Source organism: Hyaena hyaena, unplaced genomic scaffold (genome assembly GCF_003009895.1).
Source record: "Hyaena hyaena isolate Hyena2069 unplaced genomic scaffold, ASM300989v1 scaffold_33, whole genome shotgun sequence".
Lineage (NCBI taxonomy): Eukaryota > Metazoa > Chordata > Mammalia > Carnivora > Hyaenidae > Hyaena > Hyaena hyaena.
In genome coordinates, this window is record NW_024080666.1 from 1,054,271 (window position 1) to 1,071,304 (window position 17,034).

General features: G+C 44.0%; 1 protein-coding gene across 2 annotated transcripts in view; it reads left to right on the plus strand.

Annotated features, from left to right (window-relative positions):
• The window catches only part of MYO5B (myosin VB), a 333,306-nt gene that overhangs the window by 151,689 nt on the left and 164,583 nt on the right, over positions 1–17,034 (plus strand). For both annotated transcript variants that reach the window (XM_039228822.1, XM_039228821.1), the window contains exon 4: positions 718–862. In XM_039228822.1, coding sequence (XP_039084753.1) covers positions 718–862 — 145 coding nt within the window. The remainder of the gene's footprint in view (positions 1–717; positions 863–17,034) is intronic.

Genomic DNA, 17,034 nt, shown 5'->3' on the forward strand with positions numbered 1-17,034 from the left:
AAACTGAGGCACTTAGAGGTTAATTTGCCAGAATCACACAGTTCATAACTGGCTGAGTCAAGATTTGACCTTAAGATATGTAAACCAATCATGTTAAGTGACCACAATTTGTTTGTGTTCAGTTAAGATAACCCATACACAGAAGAAAGTTGTTTCCTAGATTTCAACTCCGAGATGGCTTTTAAAGCCTAACACCTGTTAAAGCACCTGGGTGGCTCAACTGGTTAAGTTTCTCACTTTGGCTCAGGTCACAATCTCTTGTTTTGTGGGTTTGAGCCCTGTGTTACGCTCTGTGCTGACAGCTCAGAGCCTGGAGCCTGTTTTGGGCTCTGTGTCTCCCTCCCTCTCTGCTCTTCCTCCAGAAGAAGGAAAAAAAAAACATTAAAAAAATATTAAAAAAATAAAGCCTAACACCTATTGACAGAATTAACCATCCTCTTCTCTCTGGTAGTGCAATGTTTTTATGTATTTCAGGAGTTCAATTTGAGCATTAGTGTACATGTGTGTGCATGTACATGTGCTTATTCCATGTGCTTAGGCATGTGGAGGCCCAGCCTTCACCAGGGTCTGGCACAGTGCCTGGTCAACACACAGACACATCCTGATTTAGTTGTGATTGGTTATATTTCTCATGTTTGGATATGAACAAGGGTCTTTGAAAGTGGATGTCAGGTGACTGTCTTGCTGTCAGAATCTGACTGCGTTGTCTCTTTGCAGGTATCGTGCTTGTTGCCATTAATCCTTATGAACAGTTGCCAATCTATGGTCAAGATGTCATCTATGCCTACAGCGGCCAAAACATGGGAGACATGGACCCCCACATCTTTGCTGTGGCAGAAGAAGCCTACAAGCAGATGGCCAGGTAAGAATGACCTCAGCCCAGGAGTCCTTCTGGGTAGTCTTTCTGGTAGGAAGAGAAGTTTCTACCTTCCGTGGCTACTTTTGCCCAGCAGTCAGGCGGTGCTCCTGGGATTTAGTAAAAGTATTGGAAACCAAACCAGTGCAGGCTCTCTTTCTTCATTTACTCATGTCTTCATCTTATTCTTGGGAACATGAACCTACTCTGGAAGAACAGTGGCTCCCAAGACCTCGATAGCTTTGTGAGCAATGAAATAAATGTATGCCTTAGATCTCCCCTCTCCTTGGCTTCCTTTTGGCTCTTTTCTCCCCTCCTTCATTTTCTAACATCACCCTTCATTTTGCAGATGCCACTGCAGACTCCCTTTGAAGGAACCAGGACTCCTCCACAGCTTCTTTACATACCAAGCATTTGAAATAGGAATTTCAAAGTAGTAGTTGTGCATAGTGGGTTGGAGTTTTTTTGTTTGGTGTTAGAGTTTCTAGTGGGAGAGGTGATTATATTAGGGTTCTGCAGGGAAACAGAACCAGTAAACCAGGTGTGTGTGTGTGTGTGTGTGTGTGTGTGTGTGTTAAGAATAGTCTCACATAATTGTGGAGACTTGGGAAATCCAAAACCTGCAGGATAGGCTGGTAGGCTGGAAACCCATGGAAGAGTTGAAGTATTTCAAGTCTGAAGGCAGTCTGGTGTCCTAATTCTATCTTGGAGTAAAGCCTTCTTCTGATAGGTTGAGGTCTACCAACATTATGAGGGGTAATGGTAAACAAATGGTAAACAAAGTCTACTGATTTGAAATGTTAATATCATCTAAGAAAATGTCTTCACCAGTGTTTAACCAAATGCCTGGGTACCCTGGCCTAGCCAAGTTGACAACTAAAACTAATTACGACATGGGTGGTCTTGAGCTATTGAGGCAGAAGGTAGGGAAAGAAAGTTTCATCAAAGTTTTGGTGGAAATGCGTGTTCCTGTTAACACTAACATTCTGGATCTTTTCAGCCATCTTTCTTGCCATCTCTACAGAACACTCTGTAAGGAGCTAGCTGCAAATGTAGGAAAGTCCTTCATGGGGAGAAGGGCTGCTTAGGCTACTTGAGTGAGCAAGAGAATCCCATTTCAGATGATCTGTGCTTCAGTGGATTTCAGAGTATAATTATCAGCCCAATGAAAGTTTCCAAGAAGGAAGACTGCTTCCCTAGGCTTGTTTACAGATTTAGTGTGTTATTGCTGGTTGCAGAGTTCAGTATATAAAAAGTTCTGCTTCCTTATAGATCTATACTACGTTTGAAATAAGTAATGATGGGAGAACTGAGCAGTTTAACAAACAGAATGATCCATAACCATTTTATTTCTCCTAAATGTAGTAGGAGAGTAGGGGGGGCACTAAAATAGTCTCAACCTTTGACATCTCTATTGCCATAAGAAAAACCATGTACTGTATAAATCTACTTCAGGGCTTGGCCAGAAATTACTTAGCTCAATAACTTACTACAAACCTAACTGAAAGCATGGTTCAATGTAAGGCCATGTGGAGAGAAGAATGGGTTTTCATATGTTTTAGTACATAGCCCTGTTGATGTATTACTGTGGGAGGTCAAGTGTATGCCACAGTGGACAGAGATTTGGGGTCTGGACAGGCTTCGAGGCCTTGGGAGACTCCCTTAAGCTGAGCCTTCAGCTATCTTTCTCCTTCGGAGGATGGTTTTTTTTTGTGGCTATAAAACAAGGTGAGTGTGGGTTACTTGTGACTTCCTACTATGCTAAAAGTTTTAGTAGCTCTTTGACTTCTCTTTGGATGGAGGTCACTGATAAATATTTTTTGTCTCCTCCTCTTAGCCACTTGTGCTTAGTTGTATCAGAAGTTGTTGTTCTTTACCAAAGACTTCTTGAGGTGCCCCGATAGCTTTTAGAGTCCCCTAGCCTCCAGCTTTATCCACACCATAGATCCTCTTGCCTAGATGCCTCCATTCTTTCCTTCCATGCTTGAAGCTGGGTTCATGGTTCTTCTATACTTGGGCTATTTCATTTGTCGGGGTCCTTGTTCACAACCATGAGAAGGGGATGTGACTGTTCAGGGTGATGGTAATAAAACCTTGCCCTAGGGTTATGAATTTGGCAATTAAGAGGCTTGGAGGTTACAGTTGGATGAGGAATTGCTTCCTGAAGGGCTTTAAGTTTTATACTCCTTGTACCCACTGAGTCCTAAGGTATAGCCAAATAATTTTGCTGAAGTTCTTCTGCAATTTTTGCTCATGAGCTTACACTAGAAGTAGAAGACCAGCACGTGGGGTCATAGGAGAGAGCTATTTTTGAATATGGTGGTGTCAGCTGCTTAGGGTTTCTGTTACTGATCTGAGAGACCCATTGGAAGTCCCAGCAGAATCTTTTCTGTGGAGGGAAAGAGGGGGCCTACTGGTCAGCTGCAGGGAAGGGAGGATTGTTGTTATATTTGCAGTAGAGACCTGCTCTGTTAATTCTAGAGGCTAGAACATACTCAACAATACTTGCCGACTGTGCTCTTCCTGATGCATCAGTAGTAGTTGAAATAATTATGCTATTGAACAATGTGCTTTGAATCTGAGCCTCTAGCAGCTGGGAAAAATGAAAGGTATAAGAAACCAAAGTTAATCACTTCTAGTCTTGGGGAGACTGTGACTTAGTTGGCCTTAGATTCAGCAAGTCGTTTTCTTGGTTCACTGAAGAAATTATTTTTCTTTCCTGATATTATTCACATCAGGGGCTCGTGATGCTCTGAGTGGGTTGGGGAGCCTGTCACAGCTCAAAGGAATAAATGCAAGCCATCGTCCCCATCCTGAGAGCTCCCACAGGGTGCTGTGCTGGAGGAAAAAGGTGGAGGCACCAGGATATCCAATGTCTGGTCACTGTCCCCATCCCTATTGAAGTCACTAGGGCTGGACTTGAGAGTAAATGGAGATTTGCAGTGAAGAAAAAGATGAATCCTGTCAAACCTCACATTCATGAAGTTCTGGCCACTGCATGAGAACTTCTAATTCTCTGTGAGAAGGGGACTGACCTCCACTGCTTACTACTACCCCTTTCTCCCAAAGATCCAGTATGCCTGCTCTTCCAGTCTAAAAAACTTAACTTTCCCCAACTCTGCAGCACATAGTCTGGTTGGAGAGAGAAAACATAGGCCACAACACTTGTAACAGCAGAAAGTGTATGTAAAAGCCATGCATGGGTCATTTGAATTGAGTTTGGAGTCTTGACTATTGCAGATGGTCCAAGAAAACTGTATGATTAAACTGGGTCTTGAAAAACACCAAATGACAAGTGTTGGAGAGGATGTAGAGGAATTAGAATCATGTGCTGCTAGTGGGAATGTACAATGTGCAGCCGCTTTAGGAAAGTCTGACAGTTTTCAATAGGTTAAACACAATTACGGCATGACCCAGCAAATCCACAATTAGATAATTACCCAAGAGAAATGACAATATGTTCACATAAAAGCTTCTATGCAAAATGTTCATTATAGCATTCCTCATAAAAGTCAAAAGGTGAAAACAATCTAAATATCCATCAGCTGATGAATGGATAAAAAGTGGTCAATTCATACAGTGAAACATTTGGCCATAAAAAGGAAGAGTCATGCTACATGCTACCACAGAGATGCAACTTTAAAAACCTGCTAAGCAAAAGAGGCCAGACGCAGAAGACCACATATCCTGGGATTCCGTTTACATGAAATGTTCATCTAGAGAGAAAGCATGTTAGTGTTTGCCTATGGCTTGAGGTTAGAGGTGAGATGGGGAGTGGTTACATGTGGGTATTTTTTTAGGGAGGGGATGAAAATGTTCTAAAATTGATTGTGGTGGTGGGTCTACAGTTCGGCACATTTACTGAAAATCTTTTGAAATGTATACTTCAAAAGAGTGAATTGGGTGTTGTGTGAATTATCTCAAAACAGTTAAAAACCAGAGGTATGGTCAGGGACCAATACCTGTGAAAGTTTTAACCTACATGGTGAATGGGTCTGTAGGGGGCTCTCGACTGTACAGTTGGGACCCAGACTGGAGACCGGTGAAAGCCAGGGTCAACTTTGGGAAGGCTGTGTGCTATTAACAGAGGGGATGAAGAGATGGTCAAACAAGCTTGGGAAACCCTGGATTGATCCAGTGAAACATCTTTAATACAGAGCGTCTTGGAGGGGCGATGTTGACATACTTTCTGAGCTGCCAAGGTGGAGATGCATTATGCTGAGCTTGCAAATCCTACGTAGACACAACACTGTTTCAGGGGTTTTCTCAAGGGACTGATCTCACTCTTTGGGAAACACTGGCCTCAAGTATGGAGACATTTTAGAGCTTGTGTTAGATAAGGAGGTAGGACACAGAATGTTCAAAGAACATTTTTCCCCCAGTGGAAACTACTTCATAATCTTTCCTTTCTCCACATTCCTATACCATTTCCAGGGATGGGAACATCTTATAAGCAGCTTAGCCTCTTGTGGCTATAACTTACCTGTTGTAAATGGCCCTGTATAACGAATAATAGGGAACTATCCAGTGTGAGTCCTGTGGCACATACCCCTTTCATTTGTCTTAGGGCATGGAATTGACGCTCAAGGAAGAACAGAAGGAATCAACATATTAATGCATTTCTCCAAGTGAGATCCATGATCCCCACCATGCAGGCAAGGATATGATTTAAGGATATTAAATTATCAGCCAAAGTTATGAAGAGAGTAAATGGGTGATGCTGGTATCCAGGCTTGGTCAGTTTGCCTTGAAGCCCCTGCATTAGCTGAAGTCTTATTTCCTCCCTCAGTGGTACCTACTGACTGATCGAGATGGTCTTCCAAAATAGAGCAGACGCTGGTCCTCTGGACACTGAGAGCCAAAGGGTAGACCTTTTCCCTTTGGTTTAAAAGTATTTAAGGTTCTACAATGAGACTGAAGTTTCGATGCATTTTCTAGCTTTGTTGGTGAAAGCAGGCCATCTTAATGGGCTGGCCAGGTCTAATCCCTTTTTTGAGTTGTAGGGTTTTTTTGTTTTGTTTTTTTGTTTTTCCTGAAAGAGTAGAGACACTGCAAAGCAAATCTATTTGCTCAGGTAGCCAAGGTAATTGAACACACACATTTCCATCTTGCCAAGCTGTGACTAGCGGTGAGAGATGGGACAGCTATTGCCTGGGATCCTGGGGAGGGAGGGATGGGGAGTGCAAGCAGACACACCTGTGGTCGGGGCCCAGTGGTGAATAGAACAGATTGTTGTAGGCGGGAGCCTTTCTGGAAATGAAAAGGAGCTCCTTGAGAGCAGAAAGCCTGTGTTCAAGCGGGAGAGAAGGAATTGAATTTATAAACCCTGCTTGGGTCCCTAGAGAGGGTATCTTGGTGGATTTGTGTCCCTCGAAGTATGCAAGATTAGTAGAGAACTTGAATGTCTTCCAGGGAACAGTATGGAAATGAGTATCCATAGTATTAAAAGGGTACCCCAGAAACCTAGAGGCCTTTCAGGTAAGCAGGAGGAAGGGAGTTAAAGGGATAAGTACAAGTAGAAAGGAGAGGGTGGAGATGTGTGTTGCAAAAGAAAGGAGATAAACTCTGTTTTCCATCTTTGGAGGTCAAAATGATTGGACATTATCCTGGTAATTGGGGTGGAGTATTTGTGGGTTATAGGAGAAGGGACTCAGGACTGTTTACAATCTCTTCAGCTACAGACTCTGGAATTAGGGTTGTTGGGAAGATAATTTTTAAAAAGAACTATATGTAGGTGGCCTAAATCCACATTTTTCTTTGGGATCATTTTAGCTAGAATGGTGTTCATTTCTTCCTTATTCTATGATGTAAAGTAGTTGTTACTCAGGATTTTTGTACAGTTTGGGGGAAGTTGAGAATGTGAAGTACTTTGTGATTGGGCTCCTATTTTCCGTGAGAGCATGGTCATTCTGAGGAGAGCAGAGCCAGGTTTTGTTGCACTGTGAATTGTTTGCTGTTCAAGGTCTGTTTCTGGTAATGTGGTCCATGGACAGACGCTTTGGCCTCTGTGGTTCTCTGTGTCCTAACCCCCTCCTTTTTTCCCCTAAAGCTTACTTTTTATAAAGTTTCTCTTACAAAACTTCATGAAGTTTTTTTGAGAGAGGAGGCAGGGGAGGGGCAGAGAGAAAGAGGGAGACAGAATTCCAAGTGGCTCCACACTGTCCACACAGAGCCCAACTTGGGGCTTGAACTCCTGACCTGTGAGATCATGACCTGAGCTGAAATCGAGAGCTGGGTGCTTAACCAACTGAGCCACCCAGGTGCCCCTTGGTATCCTCACCCTTTATGAGAACATTGACTCTACCTCCGGGACTTGGACCCAGTGGGAAATCATGAAGAGCCTTAGAAAGCTGTTGAGCACTGGGAACATTTGGAGTGTGGATGTTGAAGTTCGTTGGCTGTTGTTGAGTACAACAAATGACAGAATCACTGGGACGGCCAGTGAGGAGCACTGACTTGTTGAATTTTTACAACAAACTTTGAAATTATGACTTCAGTCAACCCCAATTGATGAAGTTTTGTTTTCCTTCCCATTCATTATGACTTCAAGTCAGGACTGGTCAGGACTAGATTGCTTTAGGACAAGATGTAGGAGATGCTCAGGATGTCTGCACACAAAGGAACAGCTTTTAATTTCTTCTCTGACATTATCTCTTATTTCGAGAACATGTCCTGACTAGTTCCCCTCTGTTCAGATTCTTCCTGGGATGTTCTCTTTACCTAAAGATTACCCTTTGTAACCTCTTAGCTAGAAGAGAAAGCACTATAAAACCTATCATGTTTAAAATTCTAGCTTTATTGTTTAAATTTCTGAGTGTAGGGGAAAGTTCTTTAAATGTGCAGTGAATGTGGTTAATGATAACATCCCTATGTTAAAAGAAACCGTGTAAGTGTGTATTATTCTCTGCTTTTAAAATGGCGAATTTAGAAAAGAATACCCTTGGACTCTTAGTTGTCCCTCTGCCATGTACCCAACATGCTTCGTGAAGTTAAGGCCCATATCAAAACTCACAGAGCTGAAGGAGTCTTCAGTTGAGCAATCCTGACTCTTTCTCTTACCCAGGGGAGTCCAACATGATGGAAGGAGAGAGGCTGTAGTCCTGTGGTGGAAGTCGGTTGTGCTGTGAGAATGCCAGAGACTATGTCCCACCCACCTGGTCCTTTGGATGCTGCTTGCACCTCCCTGGAGCAGGGAACTGTCTCTGAATGTTGCTGTATTTAATGGCTTTCATCATCCAGAGTTTCTGTATTTTCTAGTGCTCTGCTGGGTCTCCATTTGCTTTCACGCATGGGTCTGAGCTCAGTGAAGCTGTATAAGATGGCGGACATTTTCTTAGACATGGTGGCCCCAGCTTGAGGCCAAATCCTGGCTGCCATAGCCATACCTGCGAGTGTGGTTTTCAGACCCTGTCCCAGGGCAGCCACCCTTAGATCCCATTTTTTAGTCTTTCTGATATGGGTGCTCCTTGGTTGTGGTGTGCCAGATGAGGTGAAGAGTTGATTTTCATACAGAATTCCTGTTGGGGGAGGCTACAGTGGCATCGGCTTTTGGCGGCCATTTCATACTGTTGCTTTTGCATAAGTTTGCAAGCTGTTAAAATTCTGTGCCTCCTGCGTATAGGAGGATTAGGAGGAACTTGACGGAGGAACAAGGGGGAGAAGAAGGGCGGAAATGGTGGGGGAAAGGGAGAGAGGCAAACCATGAGAGACTCTTGAATGCTGACAAAAACTGAGGACTGATGGATGTGGGGGGGAGGGGGGGATGGGCATGGAGGAGGGGACTTTGGGGATGAGCACTGAGTGTTATGTAGAAACTAATTTGACAAACTATTTGTAAAAAAAAAAAAAAAATTCTGTGCCTCCTGTACCAACCTGCCCACATATGCCCAAGAACTATTTTTTTTTTTTTTTACAACTTTAACTAGATCTAATTGACTGGTAGTAAAGTACATAAACTTAAAATGCAGTTCAATTTAAATTGCATGTACAAGTAGACACATTTTGACATTTATGTACCCAAGAAATCATCACCACGATTCAGATAATGAACATTTCCTTACCTCCCAAAAGTTGCCTTCTGTTCCTTTGAACTCCACCCTCTGCTCCCAGATAACCCCTGTTCTTTATCACTATAAGTTTAAACTTATATTAAGATATGTTGCCCTCACTCTGCATTTGCACAATTGGACATGCAGATCTACCGAATCTGTTGCCTCTGCTCTTACCTGTTGATGGAGTGTTAATCTGGGTGGACTCCTGTAACAATTGGGGAGCTGTTCCTTCTCTAGATACTAATAATTGAACTAAATAGGTACACAGGTGGTTGCCTGTATTTTTAAATAGTGTTAAAACCTGCACACCCAGGGCTGGCCAGACGTGATTTGGGGAGTGCTCCTGTGTGAGGAGGTGGCCTAGCACAGACCCCAGTGAGCATCATCCCAGCCTCCTTCCCGTGTTTCTTCCTGGGCAAGTTCTCTCACTTAAGAGAACTTTCATCCTCTGAAAAGGGAGGATGCATGTGTGCACTTCCTCCTCAGGATCCGTAGCAGCTAAAACCACTCTGGTGTGTGGTGCCCACATATGGAGTCTGCACTGGGCAGCGCGCTGTGGCCGCAAGCTCCTGTGGTTCGCAGACTGTGCACCGTTCTTGTGACACAGCTTTTTTTTCTGACAGCAGAGTCAAACTTCCCATTCTGCATAGGTTTCTTCTGGAATTCATAGTGGTGGTGACATGTGGATAGGATTTAGTTTTTCCAAGGTGTCTGAAATAATTTTCGGTTACAACGCTGGGGAATTCTACCAGACATTTAAAACAGAATTAATCCCAATTTTTCTCAAGCTATTCCAAAAAATAGAAGTCGAAGGAAAACTCCCGGAATCATTTTATGAAGCCAGCATCACTCTGATTCCCAAGCCAGACAGAGATCCAACAAAAAAAGAGAACTATAGGCCAATATCCTTGATGAATACGGATGCAAAAATTCTCAACAAGATCCTTGCAAATCGAATCCAGCAGCATATCAAAAGAATCATCCACCAAGATCAAGTGGGATTCATTCCTGGGTTACAGGGCTGGTTCAACATTCGCAAATCAATCAATGTGATCCATCATATCAATAAAAGAAAAGATAAAAACCATATGATCCTGTCAATAGATGCAGAAAAAGCATTTGACAAAATACAGCATCCCTTCTTAATAAAGACTCTCGAGAAAGTTGGGATAGAAGGAACCTACTTAAACATCATCAAAGCCATCTATGAGAAGCCTTCAGCTAACATCATCCTCAACGGGGAAAAACTGAGAGCTTTCCCCCTGAGATCAGGAACACGACAGGGATGTCCACTCTCACCACTGTTGTTTAACATAGTGCTGGAAGTCCTAGCATCAGCCATCAGACAACAAAAGGAAATCAAAGGCATCAGAATTGGCAAAGAGGAAGTCAAACTTTCACTCTTCGCAGATGACATGATACTCTACATAGAAAACCCGACAGACTCCACCAGAAGCCTACTAGAACTGATCCAAGAATTCAGCCAAGTTGCAGGGTACAAAATCAACGTACAGAAATCGGTTGCATTTTTATACACCAATAATGAAGCAACAGAAAGAGAAATCAAGAAACTGATCCCATTCACAATTGCACAAAAAACCATAAAATACCTCGGAATAAACCTAACCAAGGATACAAGAGATCTGTATGATGAAAACTATAGAAAACTTATGAAGGAAATTGAAGAAGACACAAAGAAATGGAAAAACATTCCATGCTCATGGATAGGAAGAATAAATATAGTTAAGATGTCATTACTACCTAAAGCACTCTACACATTCAATGCAATTCCAATCAAAATTGCACCAGCATACTTCTCAAAACTAGAACAAACTATCCAAAAATTTGTATGGAACCACAAAAGACCCCGAATAGCCAAAGTAATACTGAAAAATAAAACCAAAACGGGAGGTATCACCATCCCAGACTTCAGCCTCTACTACAAAGCTGTCATCCTCAAGACAGTATGGTATTGGCACAAAAACAGACACATAGACCAATGGAACAGAATTGAGAACTCAGAAGTGGACCCAAAAGTATACAGCCAACTGATCTTTGACAAAGCAGGAAAGAATATCCAATGGAAAAAAGACAGCCTTTTTAACAGATGGTGTTGGGAGAACTGGACAGCAACATGCAGAAGAATGAAACTAGATCATTTTCTCACACCATGCACAAAAATCAACTCAAAATGGATAAAGGACCTGAACGTGAGACAGGAAACTATCAACACCCTAGAGGAGAAAGCAGGAAACAACCTCCTTGACCTCCACCGCAGCAACTTCTTACTTGACACATCCCCAAAAGCAAGGGAATCAAGAGCAAAAATAAACTGTTGGGACCTCATCAAGATTAAAAGCTTCTGCACAGCCAAGGAAACAACCCAGAAAATTAATAGGCAACCAACGGAATGGGAAAAGATAGTTGCAAATGACATATCAGATAAAGGGTTAATATCCAGAATCTATAAGGAACTCACCAAACTACACGCCCGAAAAACAAACAACCCAGTGAAGAAATGGGCAGAAGACATGAACAGACACTTCTCCAAAGAGGACATCCAGATGGCCAACAGACACATGAAACGATGCTCAGCATCCCTCCTCATCAGGGAAATACAAATCAAAACCACACTGAGATACCACCTCACGCCAGTCAGAGTGGCTAAAATGAGCAAATCAGAGAACTCTAGATGCTGGCGAGGATGTGGAGAAACGGGCACCCTCCTACACTGTTGGTGGGAATGTAAACTGGTACAGCCCCTCTGGAAAACAGTGTGGAGGTTCCTCAGGAAACTAACAATAGAACTCCCTTATGACCCAGCAATAGCACTGCTAGGAATTTACCCAAGGGATACAGAAATGCTGAGGCATAGGAGCACATGTACCCCAATGTTCATAGCAGCACTCTCCACAATAGCTAAAACATGGAAAGAGCCTAAGTGTCCATCAACAGATGAATGGATCAAGAAGATGTGGTTTATCTATACCATGGAATACTACATGGCAATGAGAAACAATGAAATCTGGCCATGTGTAGCAACATGGATGGACCTTGAGGGTGTTATGCTGAGCGAAATAAGTCAGGCAGAGAAGGACAAATATCATATGTTTGCACGTATAGGAGGATTAGGAGGAACTTGACGGAGGAACAAGGGGGAGAAGAAGGGCGGAAATGGTGGGGGAAAGGGAGAGAGGCAAACCATGAGAGACTCTTGAATGCTGACAAAAACTGAGGACTGATGGATGTGGGGGGGAGGGGGGGATGGGCATGGAGGAGGGCACTTTGGGGATGAGCACTGAGTGTTATGTAGAAACTAATTTGACAATAAACTATTTGTAAAAAAAAAATAAAAATAAAAAAATAATTTTCGGTTACAACGCTAATAAAATGCGAAGTCTGGCACGATGAAATGGCATTTCTATTTACATTGCAGTAATGCCTTTCACGCCGTGTTAATCACTTTGTTTTTCACTTTGAACTGTGTTTTTTTTACGTTTCTATCTTGGAAGACAGCAGCTGTAGACCATCTGCCCATGTGCCTGAGTCCAGTAGGAAAGGGAGATGCCATGAAACAAAGGTAGCTTGGTGTTGGTGTCTGGGGAGGCTGCCTGGCTTCCTAGAGCATGGCTTTGTGACTCTGGGCAAGTGACTTAAGTTGAGCTCACTTTGCACCAGTGTCTGCATCTCTAAAATGGGGATGAATGTAGTATCTTAGTATCTACCTCACAGGCTTGTTAGAATTCATGAGTTGGTTACACCCCTATGTGGAATTTAAGGAACACAACAGATGAACATAGGGGGAGGGAAGGAAAAAGATGAAAAGAGAGGGATACAAACCATAAGGGACTCTTTGAGGGTTGTTGGAGAGTAGTGGGGGATGGGCTAGATGGGTGATGGGCATTAAGGAGGGCACTTGTTGGCAGGAGTGCAGGGTGTTGTATGTAAGTGATGAATCACTGGGTTCTACTCCTGAAGCAAACACTACACTGTATGTTAACTAACTTGAATTTAAATGAAAACATTCATATGTGATAAATGAAAAGTGCTTTGAATGGTTTCTGACATTGTTTAATAGACGTGTGACCTAGTCATGGTGATGGTGGAAATACTGGGATAATTAATCAGTGGAATCCTGCTGTCCAAATGCTGAGCTGGAAGGAGAAATCAAAGTTGGGTGGGATTCTCTTCATAGGTTTCCCTCAGAGAACAAAAAAAAAGGGCCAAGTGAATGATGCCAGTCCCATGTGATTACAGAAGTTCTTTTGGACTTTGTTTTTAAAAAAGAGGGTTATGATTGAGACGGTACTTGCCAGTCTGTTTAGAGGAAATGCAGCTTAAATTGAATCCTTCAAACTTTTTTATTCTACACAGAAAACTGACAGCTTTCTTTTTTGCCTTGAGAGAGAAACTGCATTCTGGTTGCTTCCTGGGCAGACCCTAGACGTGTGAACTACTTAACTGCATTGGTCTGAATGTATAGTGTCAAACTTCTGTTAGGGCTTTAGGGATCAATACATGTTCATATGCGCACTCCAGCTCTTCTGCTTTCCTACTGAGTCACGGGGCTCCTAAAGTTTTATTCCATTTGTCATTGCACATATTGATCTGTCGTAATTACCTGATGCATATAAACTCTAGCTCAGCAATCCAAAGCAGATTTTTTTTGTTTCTATTTCTGTGAGGTTGTCATTTCCACAACTCTCTTCATTTTATCATCTTTGTAGAGCCTCTTATCTCCTATTTTGCAGAGCTCGTGTTTATGAAATGCCTAGGACAATTAAGACTTCCTTTCTTCAAGTTAGAGGTCACATCTTCTATCATCGGGTTTCCTTTTTCAGCATCTTTAGTGTTGTGATTCCCAGGCTGGGCTAGCGATGTGTTCCTCCCTCAGATGTTAGCTGTTCCACCATTGGAAAAATCTTAGAAGAGGGTGATTACCTACCCCCCCCCCCCAGGACTTAACTCCTGGAGACTGCTCTGGGAATGCCTGGTTAGTCTCTGCTCCCACCAAACTCTTCCAGCCAGGCTACCACTCCCCATGCAGCAATTCCTCATTCTGATTGCCTCCTGAATATATTGCACACTTAGAATATGGTCCCATGAACTGTGGCATCTGTCATGTGGCCAGGAGTGGAGGTCTTGACTGACCAGAGGAGTAGCCTGTGGCCCTCTCCTATTCTCCTGGGACCTGAATCTTTGGGGGCTGTATTAATAGAGGTTAACTGTTAGCTTCTTCCTGTGATGGTTGATAACAAGTCAACCCCAAATATGTGAATGCTTCTTACCTGCGCTGTGGTCACAGATAATCAGTTTGGTATAATACCACTGGGAGGTGTGTCTTGGATCCTGTCCAGATCGTAGAGCTGAGTGGCAGCGACTGTGTTGTACCCCCCCCCCACCCCCATGGAGTTGGCCTGCTGATGCGATATCCTTAGAACTAATTGGATGTCTTTACTATCATGATAGTAAATAAGCAAAATTACTTTTTCCAAAAGAAGTTCAGAGTTTATCACTTTGGAGAACTGTGAGATGAGAATACATGGCTTACCCTTGGAGGCCTCTGGAAGACCCTTGGAAACCATGAGAAACAACAAATGCATTCTGCTTCTTGTTATCCCACAGCCCCTGTGGGTCATCAGTTGCTTGCTCCACCAGCACTGGTACACTGTCCGTCTTGCACCATGGATGCCAGAGCTGAATGTGGGCTTCCCCGTCCCTCCTAGAGGCTTGGCCTCTTCCTTAGATTGATCCATGGGATCCCTCTAGGCTGGGAGGTGGGGGGGTGAGAGAGTGGTGAAAGGTCCAAACTGGGAATCACCCCACATGATTCCCTTGTGCTGCCCCCCGCCCCCATCTGCCTCTTTTGGTTCTTCTCAACAAGTGTGCCTTCCTCACTTCATATCCTGAGTTCTCTCCATCCGTGGTTTAAAATGAAATGGATGTCCACATCCCCCAGGCCTGGCTCTTGATTTCTGAATGAAAATTTAATGAACTGTAAAACAAAAAACAAACAAACAAAAAAAAATCCCTTTCCACACCAGTAGGCGAGATTTCAAGGCAATTACCATGCTAGGAACTCAGAAGTCTTGTTTTGATAGTCAAAAGGTGAACTTTGGCACTTTGTCTTTACCTTCCTGTTAGACTAATCCTAATCCTCCTGAGACCAACTACCGCGCTTAATTGAAGGAGAATGCCGTGTTTAAAAGAAATGTAAAACCGTATATTGAAGTGTCTTAAATTTTTTCCTGCTTTGAAATGCATGATAACCAGGAATGTTTCCTTAGATCATAAGGGGTATGCAAGCATTACCTGTCATGGTAGCACGGACTCCGTTTTCTAAGTTTGTCTGTGGAACCACAGAGGGATGTGAATCTGGACACCCTAATTCCTAACCTTGTGCCTTTGTCCACTTGGGTGTACTGCCTCCCCGGAAGAGAGGACGCCTCGGGTTCTGGCTTCAGTAACTATGTGGAAGGAAGTTCTGTGCTGAGACCAGGAAGAAGACACTCTAGGGGGTTGAAAATGGCTTGATGAGGGAATTGTTTTGTGCACGATCCCCCACCCCACCTTCCTCAGACACCCAGATAGAGTGGTCAGCCTGAATTGATGGAGTTGAGAGAGATTGGCCTACAGATGGTACTTAAAGCCTTGGGAGTGGATGACCTCATCTTGGGGTAGAGCGTTGGGGAGGAGGAAAGCTGGCAGAAATAAGGCCAAATAAGCGTAGCATTTAGAGATCTGGTGGAGGAGGAAGAGCCTGGTAAGGAGGTGCGAGCCATGATGGCTCTGACAGCAGTTGGAAAAGAGAGCTTTCTGTTCTGTTGGCCACATATGGGGGTTGGCGGGGGTGGGAGGCGGGGAGTACCGAGCAGTGCCTGGCCATGGTGGGCGAATGCGGAGTGCCCTGCAGAGTGCGGGGCTGTCCTGCACACCTGAGAACCGCCTCCCACTGCTCCATGTCAGATGCCCAAAGTGGCCTTTAAACCTTCTTTGTGGCTCTCTCATTTAGGCTGCCCTTCGGTATTTAGGCTGTTTTATGGTCTCCCTTACCTCCTGGCTCCTCACCCAAATGACGAGTGTGGAAGGGCAGGCTCTATCATCTCCCCTGGTAAGAGCTGAAGCCTTGAGAGGTTCGGCCAAAGTTACCAACATTGTACATGATGGGCTGGTGTCCTGGAACTGATTCTCCTCACCCACTTCAGGGCTCTTGGTGTCCTCCTCTTCTGTGCCTCTGTATGACTGGAGAACTGGGTTTCCAGCTAAACTCCCACAGGGGTGCTGGGCTCGCACAGGTTAAGTGGCTCCATCCAGTGGGGGGAATCTGTTGGGGCTGCTGCAGAACAGGGTGTGCTGGGCCCGATTGCTGCTCCACAGGTGGTCACAGAACCGGTGAGAACCGAACCTTGCCAGGCTCCCACGTACATACTCTGGGTGCTGAGCTAGAGGTGGATCTCCGGCAAATACATTCTTTGCCTTTTCCTGTCTTAGCATCGCTTTCATACTTGGTGTACCCCATCTGCGCATATGTGGGCCACCTCTGGGTGCACATAAGATGTGAGCTGCAGGAAGGCACCGGGTATCTGTTTCTGCCCTGGAGATGACAACAGCTCTTTAAAATCTCAGAGTAGACAAATGACAATGTACTAGTAATTAGGCCCTGTCCAAAGAACCTCCTGCCTAAAACATCTATCTCCCTGGCCTGTCACTTCATTTAAAGTATTACCTTCTCAGCTGAGCCAAAAACTATTAAAATATACTTCCTATCTGAGAGAACGTCCTGTGTGACATACCTTTAAAATGCAGCTCAGGCCTGTTGGCTCCGATTCCTGCCCCTGTTGCTGCATTTGAGAGCCACCTCCTGCATTTGGGTCACTGCTGCAGCCTCTGAACCAGTCTGTGTTGACCATGTTCCTTTTCACTTCTAAGTCCATCCTTTGTGCCCCTGGGGAGGAGGGAGTGTTTGTGTGTTTTAAGGTAAAGGGTCTCAGAATGTTAAAACGCTGGCAGGGAGGAGGCAATTTGGGGAAGGGGAGTATGGGAGCAGGGCAAGGGGGTAACTGGTGGAGTGGAGTGCTGGACGTGGGGTGGGGGGTGGGATCCAGGGCTCAGGCAGTGACATTTGCC